The following is a 13,364-nucleotide window of genomic DNA, read 5'->3' as shown; positions in this document are numbered from 1 at the left end:
ACATTGTTCTCATTGTGTCTCTATCTTCACTTCACCTTTGAAACAAGTCAAAGGAAAATAAAATATATGATAATTATTACCTACCTGCCTCATGCCATCACTCTAAGTGCAGCTTGGTAATCAAAATTTCCTGTCCATCCAATAAATTTAATAGATGAAGTCCTGGGTGCATTGAAGTCAATATGAGTTTTGACACTGACTTCAATGGGACTAGGATTTTATCCACTATCTTTATGTTTTCAACAACACTGCAGTCACTCACAGGTATATTTAGCACCAAACTTTCACTTCTAATTAACAGAAAGCACGTGTGAATATATCAAATGATCCTGGAAAGGTTGCATTGCCATTACCATTTCATGGAATATTTTCACCTGAGATCTTAGAATTCAAAAATTATATTTTACTTTTAATATATTTTAATTTTCTTTATTTTCTGTCTTCTTTAACATAGGAAGTGCAATGGACGACATTATTTTCAGTGTCATGGATTGCAAAATGTATAGGGCATTTGCACTCTCTTGGTATAACTAAACAGATAGATACATTGTGCTTCATACCAACAATTTGTTTGGATTTAATGTTATGATAGTCTAAACAGCACACCACATGGTAAAGTAACTACCTACAGATATAAATCAAATACCAGGGTTGTTCTGACATTTGTAAAACCATTTACACAACATTAGGAGAGCTGTATATTCTCCAGTTCATCAGTTCCTCTTATTCTATCTGGGATCATACATACACTAAGAACCACCTCACTCATATAATCAGATTGCACCATTTGAGAAGCAGTAACACTTTTTAAAAAAAAATAGTTGGAATAATATGGATTACAGAAGCGTAAAGGTTGCTCTTGACCATTTCTTAATGAAAGATTTTGAGTGAGACAGAGAGAGATTTATATTTGGGGGTCTTGATTTGAGAATTGATTTCTAAATATCAGAGAAAGACAAAAATTAGGCTAAACTTTGTTTAATTTAAAAAAATCACAACATCATAAAAAGCAGCTGCAGGTTCTGAAACATGCAGCACTGCTCACTGCCTCACTACAAAATTCAAGCATGGAAAACCTGACATGAAAGCACAGCAAGGGATTTTTTGAGATACCAGGCAATGATCACAAGGTGTCTGAGATCAGTACCTGGACAAAGGGCTTTAACAGGCACACTAAAAATAGTGTCACTATACCAAGACTGATATCAGTTTATACCCTAGAGTATAATTAAAACTTTGCCATGGAGACATCTGTACAAACAGGAAATGCTTTTGGTGTGAAGCAATATGTAATATAAGAGAGAATAGTTTAAAAACAAAGCCTCCAGAAGAAAAATAAACACTGCTAGGTATTGCTGTGCATTTGGCACTCAGATTTTGAAATTTCTATCAAATATCTACCCCACAGGTACAGCTTTTCTATTTTAATTTATTTGTTGGGAAAACTATAGTCAACAAAAGATGCTTCAAAGAAACGCTTGCCAAATGAACACTCACATGAATAAGCAAGTTGGAAGGATGTAAAATAATGCATCTCACATTTATGACAGGATAAGTCACTTTCACACAATCCCCTTTCCAGGAATCATCCTCCTTGACAAAAATACATTAACGCCATATAGTTCTCAAGACTTCAGATCAACAGACAAAAGACTCAGTTTGCCCCTATATCAGTACAGGATTTTATCTGTCTGTAAAGTGCAGGGCTTCATCAGTACAATAGATTCACATGAAACAATACCAACCTTCAAAGATGATTTCATGTAACAAACTCTCTCAACAGAATGTTGACTCTCTACTGCATTATATCTGTCTAACCTATAATCTTGTAATGAGGTCTGAGAAATGAAAGCCAGCAATCCGAACAGCATTACTTATGACCCTCTTTCTTCAATCCTGTTCAGTACAAAGACACGCCACACAGCAGAAGGCACCATTATATTGACTTCTTTAATAAAATCCACAGTACAGTTACCTAACTTAAAAGAAACCTAATTAAGGAAAAGCAAAATGTGTTCATGTCCATCAAACCTGAAAGATGTTTTCACTAATGCTTCTGGACTGTCCACTGGCGGTAGCTCATCTGCTAAGATTTCCTCTGGAGTCCTAGGATCATGAATGATGGTTGGCTTCTGCCTTTCTTTGAGATTATCAGTAAGACCACCAATAATGGTGTTCCATACGCAGTTTTGTGACTTTGACCCTAGAGAGAAAGAGAGAGAGAGAGAGAGAGAGAAAATGAATTCATCAGAGTGCTAACCTGTTTTCTCAGCACTCTGGAGAAAGAAACATAGCAAATTATGTCTTTACCATTGCGTGTCCAGAATTTGGAGCTGTACCTACAGACTTAAGTCCAAAGTGGAAATAAACACTAACATTCAGAATATCATTTTCAAATCCTAACCTACATTGTCCTCTTTGATTAAAGATTTATTTACAAAACAAAAATAATTGTCAGAAGAAAGTGTTCTTCCATTATTCTTCACACTCAAGCTACAAATGATCATATAATGGGAACATGATTGTGTTTAAGCCAGACTGCTAACAAACAAGTTAAGTGTCAGCTCAACACAAGATACTGGCTTCTAATTATTATCTTCAATACAATTAGTTATCGTGTTTCTAATTTATTTAGATTATAGACCAAACATGTGTCTGTCTGAGGGACTAGAGCTGGTTGAAAAATGGATTTCTTTTCATGGAAAATTTTTGATTTTTTTTCAGTGGCAATTCAAATACCAAAGTGTGTGTGAAAAATCTAAAGATTCAATTTGGAAAGGCTGCTGTGATGCCTCATGGGAGTTGCAAGTCTGGTTCCTCATGATCCCACCCTTCTCTATAGGCAAGGATCTGTGGTTTGACTACATCTCACATGATGCATCATGGTCTCCCCCCTCCCCCCCCCCCCCCCGCCACACACACACACACACCTTGGAGAGGGAAGGTAATAAATTGTGGCAGTCCCTTACCATGATGAATCATGGAAATTGCCATCTGGCCTGGGAGTCCATTCCATAGAGGAGAATGGAGATATGTAGCCACCCAACTTCAACTCCTATGAGGCATTGCAGCAGTATTTCTAAATCAAAATATTTTGCAGTTTTCAACCAAAATATTTTGGTTTCCAAGAGTTCTGTTTTTATTGAAAAAACTGAAATTTTCCACAGAGGAAAAGACACTTTTTGTGAAAAATTTGTTTAGTTGAAAACCCTATTTTCTGTCAAAAAGCATTCTGACCGGCCCTTTGAGGGGTATTTTTAATATGTATGTTTATCTTCAGGAAAAAAGAAGAGGTTTATTACTAGATCTATCACTAATCAATCTTTGTGTGACCAGAATATCTCAGAGATGAGAACACAGGCATCACCCAAGATTCTCAACACATATTTGTAAACTATACACCTACTTCACTGCCATCTAAAACCCTAAAAAGCCATGTGCTTCGCTTAAGGGGTTATGTGACTTTTCTCTCACCTTTACAGTTCTTATCAATACCAAAGTACATGTGAAAATCCCCAGATGTCAAGAGGAAAATGTGGCATACACTGAAGCAGCTGAGCTACATGTTTAGAGGAATGTTCTCACCTGAATGCATTATGATTAGAGCTGGACAGAAAATATTTTTTCACTAAAGTTTCGTGAAACATTTTTGTCAAAATTCCTTTTTGATGAAAATTTTACATTCAGCTCCTATGCTGACATATGGCCAATGGCAACATTCCTACACCCTCTCCACAGTGCACAGAATGCCAAATCAGGGAATGAAGCACCTTAATTCAGATCCCCAACTTGCTACAATTAGGCCTTTTGGTAAAAAATTTCGAAAGTGAAAATACTGTGAAATTCCACCACCTCTCAACAATAAATAAATAAATTAAATTAAATCTGTAATGGCAACAGTGTTTTACAAAAAGTTTAGTTATTTTAAAAAAGGCCATTTTTCAACAACAAAAACTTCTATATGAAAAATTTCCGGGAGCACTATTAGTTAAACATAGCACCTGCTTTTTAAAACAATATAATTTGATCATCTCTTCCATCTCCAGATTTGCCAGTCTTTCACCAACATGAAAGTCACATGAAGACTTTTTTTTTCTTTTTTTAAAAGACTTCAAGGGACAGCATTTCCCTACATCAGGTCTTGCAACTTAAAATGACAGTAAAATAAAAAAAAAAAACATGGACAAAACTATGGATGAGATCTTCAAAAATGCCCACATGACTTGTGCTTCTAACTCACTTCAGTGCTTTTGAAAATCTGATCTCTACTACCATGACGAAAGCCTGCTACATGCCAAGTTTCAGACAGCATTGAATGCTTATGGTTTAATTAGCAGACCCAAAAAGAGTGTTTTTTAACTGAAATTAGCTATAGTAGTGCCAACAGGCATCACACTATAATGATGTAGCATTAGCCCTACCAGCATAAAAAGATAACCCCCTCTTCAGAATATCAAACCCACTTCTGGTCTTGCTCCAGAGGCTTGTAACTACATGCAAAATTAAAATCAAAGAAATGGGGTTCATACTAAAGTTAGTGACTCACTTTTATACAGCACTGCTTTTGTAAGTTTCCAAGCATTCCTCTGCCATTCAGAAGCAAATTGTCCAGTAGCACTGACTAAAAAGTACGTGACAGAACTAACAGTTCTTAATTAGTCCTGACTGTCTGTCACTGTAATATATAAAAGTGGGCAGTAAAAGATTGAATAACGCACTCTTGCCACCCTACCTCCTGAGAGAATGTCACAGGGAAATATAACATTAATATTAATGGCAGCTGTTCCTGTATACAGAGGATGACAATTATGCTTTGTCATTATTTGTCTTATCAAAGGTGTATGCTGTTTTCACCCTGGAAAAGTGATATACAGGCTTGGCCTGTGGCCAGCTAATTCAGAAAATATGAGCCGGACAGGAAGAACAACCCTCCCTCCTCCCTCTCCTCTCCCTCTCCCCTCAGTCTTTGGCTCAGATTTGTCAGTTTACCCAGCAGATCTCCCTGACCCACATGTTTCTCAGTCAGCAGCTCATACAACTTCCTAGGATATAATCTAGTTAAGGCTGGAGCAATATCCTCTGCGATCATGGTTGCTTGGGGGGCGGGGGGAGAAGGGGGAGCCAGAATCAGGGATGTGTGTCAGGTACCCGCTTAAAAAATAAGTTTGGACCTCTCCTCTCTGAAAATTCTTCCTTGGCCAAGTCTCAGCTCCTGACCATCCCATGCTATCCTCTCAAGAGGAAAAAGGATTATGTCTATTATAAGCTCTTTGGGACAGAAACTGCCTTTTTGTTCTGTGCCTGTACAACGCATAGCACAATGAGTTCCTGGGTGGTTAGACACCTAACTATCTTGATTTTCACAAATCACTTTTATAGGAATCTGGTAGAACATGGAAAATAACAGCTTAATCAATGGCTCCAAAAAGAAGGAAAAGCTGAATTATGAGGGAGAAAACTTATTAAAACCAGAAACATTTAAACAGCAGGATGAAAGAAAAGGTGCTAAAATTATTTACTGCATTTTGTAATTGTTTCCAAATCTGTCCCCCAATGGTAGGAGTCTCTCTCTTGCTGTTTATCTCTAGGATTAGAAACTCTATAGTCTGATGAATTTCTATCAAGATCTACATGTTGGAGTAAGCCAACTATTAAGCCAAATCTAATTCACTTCACTAGAGTGATGAAATGCCATGTCCACACATCTTAATTGACTGTTCAGGCTATTCATTATACATAAACAATTAGGCTTAGGTGAACTGCAGACAGCAAAAGATTGTTTTCCTCTGTGGCTCTCCGTGGGCAGACATCTGTCAGAATCTTTCAGCTGTCTGAAATGCTGAACGGTAAGCCTTATGGATTTAACTCCCTATAGCCACAAGCACAACTGTTCAAAGCCTTATGGTGCAAAACAACTTGCTAACAAAGATGGCATGCTAAGATACCAAATATCCCTTTATACAATGAAACTTGGCATTTAAAAATACATAATATTGGCTAACATGAGCCTTTAGAACAAATACAACTCCTCTTTTATTTCAAACTAATCAGCTCTGAAGGCCATAAATAGGTAGATCATAAGTGCCAGATCCTGGGTCTAAACAGGATGGGGAACAATGGCCCTATTTGTTTTTCCTCCATTATGTATAGCAACAGTCCTGAACTCAAAGTCCCCCAAATATATTAGCAATTTCAGATACAGGTCCACACTTCAGAACTGGTCTCTAGTTCTATAAAAACCTGAATCCAGACATAACTAAAGTTGTTGCTGGGAGCCCATCTGTAACAGTCCCACACTCTTTCAGGTGTTCCTCAATTACCAGTCCTTGAACACTTTGCTTTTTACACCATTCAGCTAAGATTTGTTTTTGTATTGTACTGCTGGGTGTGTTCACTTAAAATATGGCACCAATCAGGAAATGTGGAGTAAATTATTGTGCTGTTGCTACCTCCTTATATCATTTGGGGTCGCCTGTTGCTGCAGCAGACGCTGACACAATTATTGCCTGATGGATCTCTCTATTTTTGCCAACACAGTTCTAACTCTAGGTTTTCTTCACATCCTTATAGGAGTTACTGCCTTATACCACTGCTAATGAGGGGTAATCACCACCAAACTGATTGAGTCATTATATCTGCAGCCTGGCTACCAAGTTACAAGGTCAAACTCTTACCAAAAAAGGTCTTCTTTACCCCTTTAATTAACCTACTTGAAGCCCATCTCATGTCACCGTGACTATCATACAAAAGGACTATATTGAGTTACTGTCTTTCTTTTATTAATATTACTCTCCACAAACCAGCAAGTGGCCTTGGGAACTAAGAAACTCACTTCACAGGGTCAGGAAACCATTGATTGCAGCAGAGGCTCCTATGCATGGCACTTACCTGAAGGCCATGAGTTGGCTAACAGTGTTGAATTCAGTGGGCACCATCTCTAAAAATGTAGCCTGATGGATCCAAAACTATGGGAGAACCAGGAACGGAACGCAGATGTCCTGAGGTTTAGGCCTATGCTTTATACACAACCATCCTTGCCTTCATAAATCATGTTATTATTAATGTCTAGTTTTGGACTGAAATGCCCGCTCAGCCCCCATATAATGACTTATGCTGGCCCCACGAATGACAGAATATTGCAGCATAAGTAAACGATATCCCCTTAACCCAGAAACTCAGACTCAGGTAATATTTGAATAGTAACCTACAATCCCAGAGCATGCTTGTTACCAACTATAATGAACTAAAAAGAAGTTTGAGAAAAAAAGTTCGAAAAACATTAATGTTTTTCATCTGCTTTCCTTTGCAATTTCATCACCATTTGCTTTTTTAGCAATGGACTAACAATAATTAATTGATGGAGTCCCCTAACTTAAGGCTCTGTTGTCTACAAATTTGGGGAAAATAAATCTTAAATCAAACTGACATGCCAGTACAATTTATTATTTTCTTACTTCAGTTTAGCCTGTTCGCTTTTCTGCATATGTAGCAGTCAGTCTCTCTGAATCATTATATCTGATATGATTTAGTCACACGTTTCATCTATACGGTGTACAATATGCTTAGGGTGCCATCATGTGACTGTGTGGGAATACTGCACTCCAGATGTATTTTCTTTTGATGCGCTCAATGAGAGGAAATCAATTTTCAAATGTAAACGACCTTAAAAGTCAGGTGCATTTATTTTTTTTAATGGGCACTTAAGCTTTGTGTTCTTGGGTGCCTATTTGCAGGTACAAAGGCAGGTTTGACACAATCAATGTGTGTGCTGTATATTAGAATAGCCAAACTTTTTAAATATTTTTTTTTTGCCTACAGCGAGACACCAGTTTTCTGACGGTGTTACCCATATTAATTATTGTACCTTCCACAGTGTGTTGAATGTTGGCAAATAATGAACCTTCTTAATAGTGACCACAGTCTTTTTTCTGCCAAGTAATCACACAGCATCATAAAATGATACGTAGTGGAGATGGAAAATTCCCATTAGGCCATCTAATAATCTCCATCCTACTTTCTAGTGCTTTGTCCTATCAAGTTTTAAATGGCCCATTATGACTGGGTGCCTGGATGGACCGCATGGAGAATGCCATACGCAGGGCAGACTGCAAGGGATAGAGCAGACTATCCCCAAAACTTGTGGTTTATTCTATAGATTCATCTAGCCAGTAACAAAACAGCTTCTGTAATACCATACTGGTTAACAAAAAGTCAAATACAGCTTCCCTTAAGCATTCCAGCCCTTGACTCCCATCTAGACAGCCAAATCTAATATATTGAGGGATTACTGAAAACCTGATTCACCATATGGGAGGTTCACCAGTCCCAAAGGACTGGACACTTATCCGCAGATCAATAGGAGTCTCAGACCTTACCCAATAATCATGCTGATGCCAATGCTTTAGTACAGGGGTAGGCAACCTATGGCACGGTGCCGAAGGCGGCACGCAAGCTGATTTTCAGTGGCACTCACACTGCCCGGGTCCTGGCCACCGGTCCGGGGAGCTCTGCATTTTAATTTAATTTTAAATGAAGCTTCTTAAACATTTTTAAAACCTTATTTACTTTACATTCAACAATAGTTTAGTTATATATTATAGACATAGAAAGAGACCTTCTAAAAATGTTAAAATGTATTACTGGCACATGAAACCTTAAATTAGAATGAATAAATGAAGACTTGGCACACCACTTCTGAAAGGTTGCCGACCCCTGCTTTAGTAACTAAAATTAAAGGTTCAATAATAAAAAGGAAAAAGAAGAAAGTTGCAATTGGTTAAAAGATCAATATACACATGTTGAGTCTGAACTTTTGATGAACTGAAACTTAACTCAGACTTGATGTCTCTGTCTGAAACTTTTAATCAAAGCTCTGACCTGCGAACTACTCATGACACCCCCCCTCCCCTTAAGTAGCCATCTCCCCCTTTGTCTTTTCTAATTTACATTTTAACCTGTTTTATCCTGTAGAATCTTGATTAATTATGCATGACCATTATGATCTGTCAATCACTTTGTTTACTTCTGTGTATAAATATTGATGCTCAACCCTAATAAACTTGCCACACTTACTCCGAAGCCTTTTAAGCTAAGGATAAGTGTGAGCCCGTTGATCAACAAAGTGTTGTCTGGTCTCTGACAGATTGTGAGCCCCATACCAACTCCGCACGAACTCGGGTGCTGGAGAGGTGAGTAAGGACTTGCTTTTTACCTAACAATTTGGGGGCTCGTCCGGGATTTCCTTCTGGTGCGGTGCCTCTGTCCAGTGGTCAGACCACTCATATACGAATTGGCAGGCGCCACGGGAGATTTCTCCCAGCCAATTCAATATTGAGGGGTCGTGTACTGGACAGCAGGATAAACGCCAGTTGGAGGGCTCCTGTCAGACACCATGGGTCAAGGGACTAGCGTGCCTCTTGAGAGTCCGCTGGGGATTGTAAATAAGTTATGGAATGAAGGGAAACTCCCAGTACAGAGAGGAATGTCTAGGAGGAAGTTGTACACACTGTGTGTAAGGAATTGGACTGGGTATACCGCGGTATTGGCCGACCCGGAGATGAGGTGGCCTTCGTATGGCTCTTTCGAACAGGCTGCCTTAAGAGGAGTAAGGAGCCAGATCGAAAAAGACCATCCGGGACAGTTATGTTACTGGTTTTGTTGGGACACAGCAGCAGAGCTGTGGAAATCTTTAAAAATTATGGCAGTCAGGTATTCTCCAGAGAGTGAACCCCCTCCATGTTATTTCAATGAAGGGTGTAAACCACGGCGCGTTTTAACTCGTCAGTTGGTCCCCACTGCACCTGCCCCTATTCCTCCGCAGGGGGACTCTCTCCAGAGCGCAGAGGGAAATCTGCAGGACTCCAGATTGGAATCTCTGCAGAGGGATAAGGAGGAATTGGAGGGGCACACCTCGGAAGGAGTTTTGCATGGGAGAAAGAAAGGGAAAGTAGTAAAAAGAAAGAGAAAAAGGAAGAATATAAGTTGATGGCTTTAGCTTTTCGCGGTGGTATTCGAGGCAGAAGCCGTGGCCGTGGCAGGGGATTTCAGGGTGCTCGGGGAAGAGGGTCCTGGCAACCCCAGCCACCAGGAAATTGTTTTCAGTGCGGACAGCCCGGTCACTTTAAACGTGAATGCCCCTGGGGACGCCCAGAGGGTCCGGTCGCATCCGCAGATACTTACACCAGGGACGAATACACTGCACCACCAGCCCAGCCCGTTCCTCAGGCCTGGATCAACTACGGGCAACAGCAGCAGCTGCAGAAAACTCAGCCTCCTCAATGACGGTACCCCGGGGGCGAAGGCAAACAATGTGATGGTCTTATTTCCTTAATGTCTTTAGCCGGCTCCTTCCTCACTTTCTCCCCTCCCAGCAAAGAGCCTCGTCTAACCCTTTCAGTCCAAGGACTGCCTGTCTCTTTCCTCATTGATACTGGAGCTACTTTCTCTCTTTTAAATCATGCCCCCTCTCCCTGGCTATCCTCTGAGGTTAAAACTGCAACTGGGGTGGAGGGCAACCCACAGTCTCTGGGACTCACTTTGCCTCTAAATGTTATTTATGCTGATAAATGTTTTTCTCACCGTTTTCTTTTTTCCCCAGCTTGTCCGATCCCTTTGATGGGCCGGGATTTACTCTGTAAGCTTAAGGCTACTTTAACCTGCACTCCTGAAGGGGTAGGATTATTGATGACAGTGTTAGGAGATTCGGCCCCAACTCAGGGTAATTGGGAAAACCCCCTCTCTCTCTCCCCTGACCTCACTGACTTGCCTTCAACCCTCTGGGGAATTTCTGACACTGATGTTGGCCTGCTCCTTTCGGCAGAGCCAGTAAGGATTCAAGTGAAGCCCTCCTTAACCCCCCCGTCAGTCCCCCAATACCCCCTGTCGCTGGAAGCCCGGGAGGGCATCCGCCCCATTATCGAGGGATTCATTGCACAAAAGCTAGTCCGCCCTCAGCGCACTCCCTGTAATACCCCTATACTGCCTGTCAAAAAGCATCCTAAAAAGGACGGAGACCCTATTCGTTGGCGCTTTGTACAGGATCTACGGGTTATTAATCAGTATGTGGTCCCTCTTCATGCAGTAGTTCCTGATCCAGCTACTATCATCAGCCAAATCCCCTGGGATGCTGAGTGGTTCACTGTTATTGACTTAAAATCAGCCTTTTTCAGCATTCCTGTGCACCCAGACTCTCAATATCTCTTTGGTTTCACCTGGGAGGGACAAAGTTATGTCTGGCAACGACTTCCTCAAGGCTACAGAGACAGCCCCACGATTTTCAGCCAATGCCTCCGCCACGACTTGGAAGGCTTCACCAGTCCGCAGGGATCCACGTTAGTCCTATACGTAGATGACATCCTACTAGGTAACCGCGAAGAAGCCGCCCTCCGCATCGATGGTAAGGCACTTTTATTATACCTACACACCAGAGGCCACAAGGTAGACCCTAACAAGATTCAGTGGGTCTCACAGAAGCTCCGATATCTGGGCTTCCTGTTAACCCCAGAGGGGAGACAAATGGACCCAGTCCGCATAAAGACTATCCAAAACTGCCCTCTGCCAAACACCAAGAAACAACTTCGAGGTTTCTTAGGATTAATTGGCTTCTGTCGCCCCTGGTTGCTGTCCTGCGGGGAGTTAAGCAAACCGCTCCACCGACTCACTGCTAACCTTGCTCCTGACCCTTTGCAGTGGTCCCCAGACACAATCCAAGCCTTTCAGTTACTCAAGGACAGTGTGGCCTCCTCCATGTCTCTCCGCCCCCCCAATTACAGCAAACCCTTTCACCTTTTTGTCCACGAGAAGGGCGGAATTGCTAGTGGCGTCCTTACCCAGCTGAGCGGGCCCCACCATTTCCCGCTTGCTTTTTACTCTCAGCAGATCGACCCTGTCGCTCAGGGAACCCCATCTTGCACCCGGACTCTGGCAGCAGCTGCCCTGCTGATCACAAAGGCAAAGAGCCTGACCCTGGGTCATTTTACCACGGTTTGGACCTCTCATGCCTTGTCAGCCCTTCTGCGTAGGGGCACGACCCAAGTCTTTTCGGCCCATCAGCAGCAGCAGCTAGAGGCCGAACTCCTAGAAGACACTAACCTAATTTTTGAAAGGTGTGGGCCCCTTAATCCAGCTACCTTGCTTCCTGACCTGCCAGTCCTCCAGGATCAGCACAACTGTGTGAAAGTAGTTTATAGCGTCTTACAGATAAGGAACAACCTGTTGGACGTGCCACTGGACAACCCTGATTGCATCCTCTTCTCGGACGGAAGGTCCTTCTATGTTGATGGCAAGCGTTTCACCGGTTATGCAGTCACCTCTGAATGGGACATTCAAGAGGCCGCCTCACTGCCAGGCAACTGGGGAGCCCAAGCCGCCGAAATCTATGCTCTGGCCCGAGCTTGCCAGTTGGCCGCTGGTAAGACCGTTACCATTTTTACTGATAGCAAGTATGCTTTTACCCCGTACCAGTACCCGCTGCTGAACTACAGTCGTGGGAGAGCCTCGGAGCCACTCTGGTCAAAGGGACCTGGCTTATGCCGGATGGCCGAGCCTGCCTCCCTCGCTCCACATACCCCGTGGCAGTTCGCTGGCACCATGATAAGGGGGGTCACTACGGCACGCACGCCCTTGTGGACACCATCGCTCGCTTTTGGTATGCTCCAGGCATTCAACCCTACTGCCTGTCAATAGTGAAAGCATGCAGCACATGTCAGCGTAATGGACCTGCTCCGCCTCTTAACAAAATTAAGGGTGGAAGACCTCCGCCTGCTGCTCCATTTCAACATCTTCAAATTGACTTTGCAGATATGCCAAAGGCTTTTGGGAAAAAGCACCTCCTTGTTTTGGTTTGCCCTCTGACTTCATGGGTCGAAGCTTTTCCTACTGCTAATTGTACTGCTGCCACAGTGGCAAAGATTCTCCTTAGAAACATTGTACCCCGTTTTGGCATCCCTCTCGTGCTTGACTCAGATCGCGGACCCCACTTTACTGGTAATGTCCTTGGCAGTTTAGAACAAGGACTGGGCATTTCACACTCCTTTCATACACCCTACCACCCCCAGTCTAGCGGGAAAGTTGAGCGTATGAATAGGGAGCTTAAGCTTACATTGGCTAAATACTGTCAGAAAACAGGTTTAAAGTGGCCTCAGGTACTTCCCTTGGTCCTGTTTCACCTTCGTACTCGCCCAACCCGTGTATTGGGATTATCCCCCTTTGAACTGCTCTATGGACACCCCCCTTTCAAAGGCGGGGCGCTACCACGTGCTGATGTTTCACTATTGGGAGGGGATCATATGACCGCGTGCCAGTTTCTCTCCCTACAGGCTCACCTCCGTACCCTTTGGAAAGCCTCGCAGTTTTCCCAGACCGTG

General features: G+C 42.3%; 1 protein-coding gene across 8 annotated transcripts in view; it reads right to left on the bottom strand.

The window, feature by feature from the left end:
* The window catches only part of PDE1C (phosphodiesterase 1C), a 548,714-nt gene that overhangs the window by 385,635 nt on the left and 149,715 nt on the right, over positions 1-13,364 (bottom strand). For all 8 annotated transcript variants that reach the window (XM_045004983.1, XM_045004970.1, XM_045004971.1 and 5 more), the window contains exon 3: positions 2,032-2,203. Coding sequence is in view for 7 of the 8 variants with exons in the window: in XM_045004970.1 (XP_044860905.1) it covers positions 2,032-2,203 (172 nt within the window). In the remaining variant the exon portion in view is untranslated. The remainder of the gene's footprint in view (positions 1-2,031; positions 2,204-13,364) is intronic.

Source organism: Mauremys mutica, chromosome 2, assembly GCF_020497125.1.
Source record: "Mauremys mutica isolate MM-2020 ecotype Southern chromosome 2, ASM2049712v1, whole genome shotgun sequence".
Classification (NCBI taxonomy): Eukaryota; Metazoa; Chordata; order Testudines; family Geoemydidae; genus Mauremys; species Mauremys mutica.
Note: the sequence above shows the minus strand (reverse complement) of the source record. Positions and strands in the feature narration are given on the sequence as shown.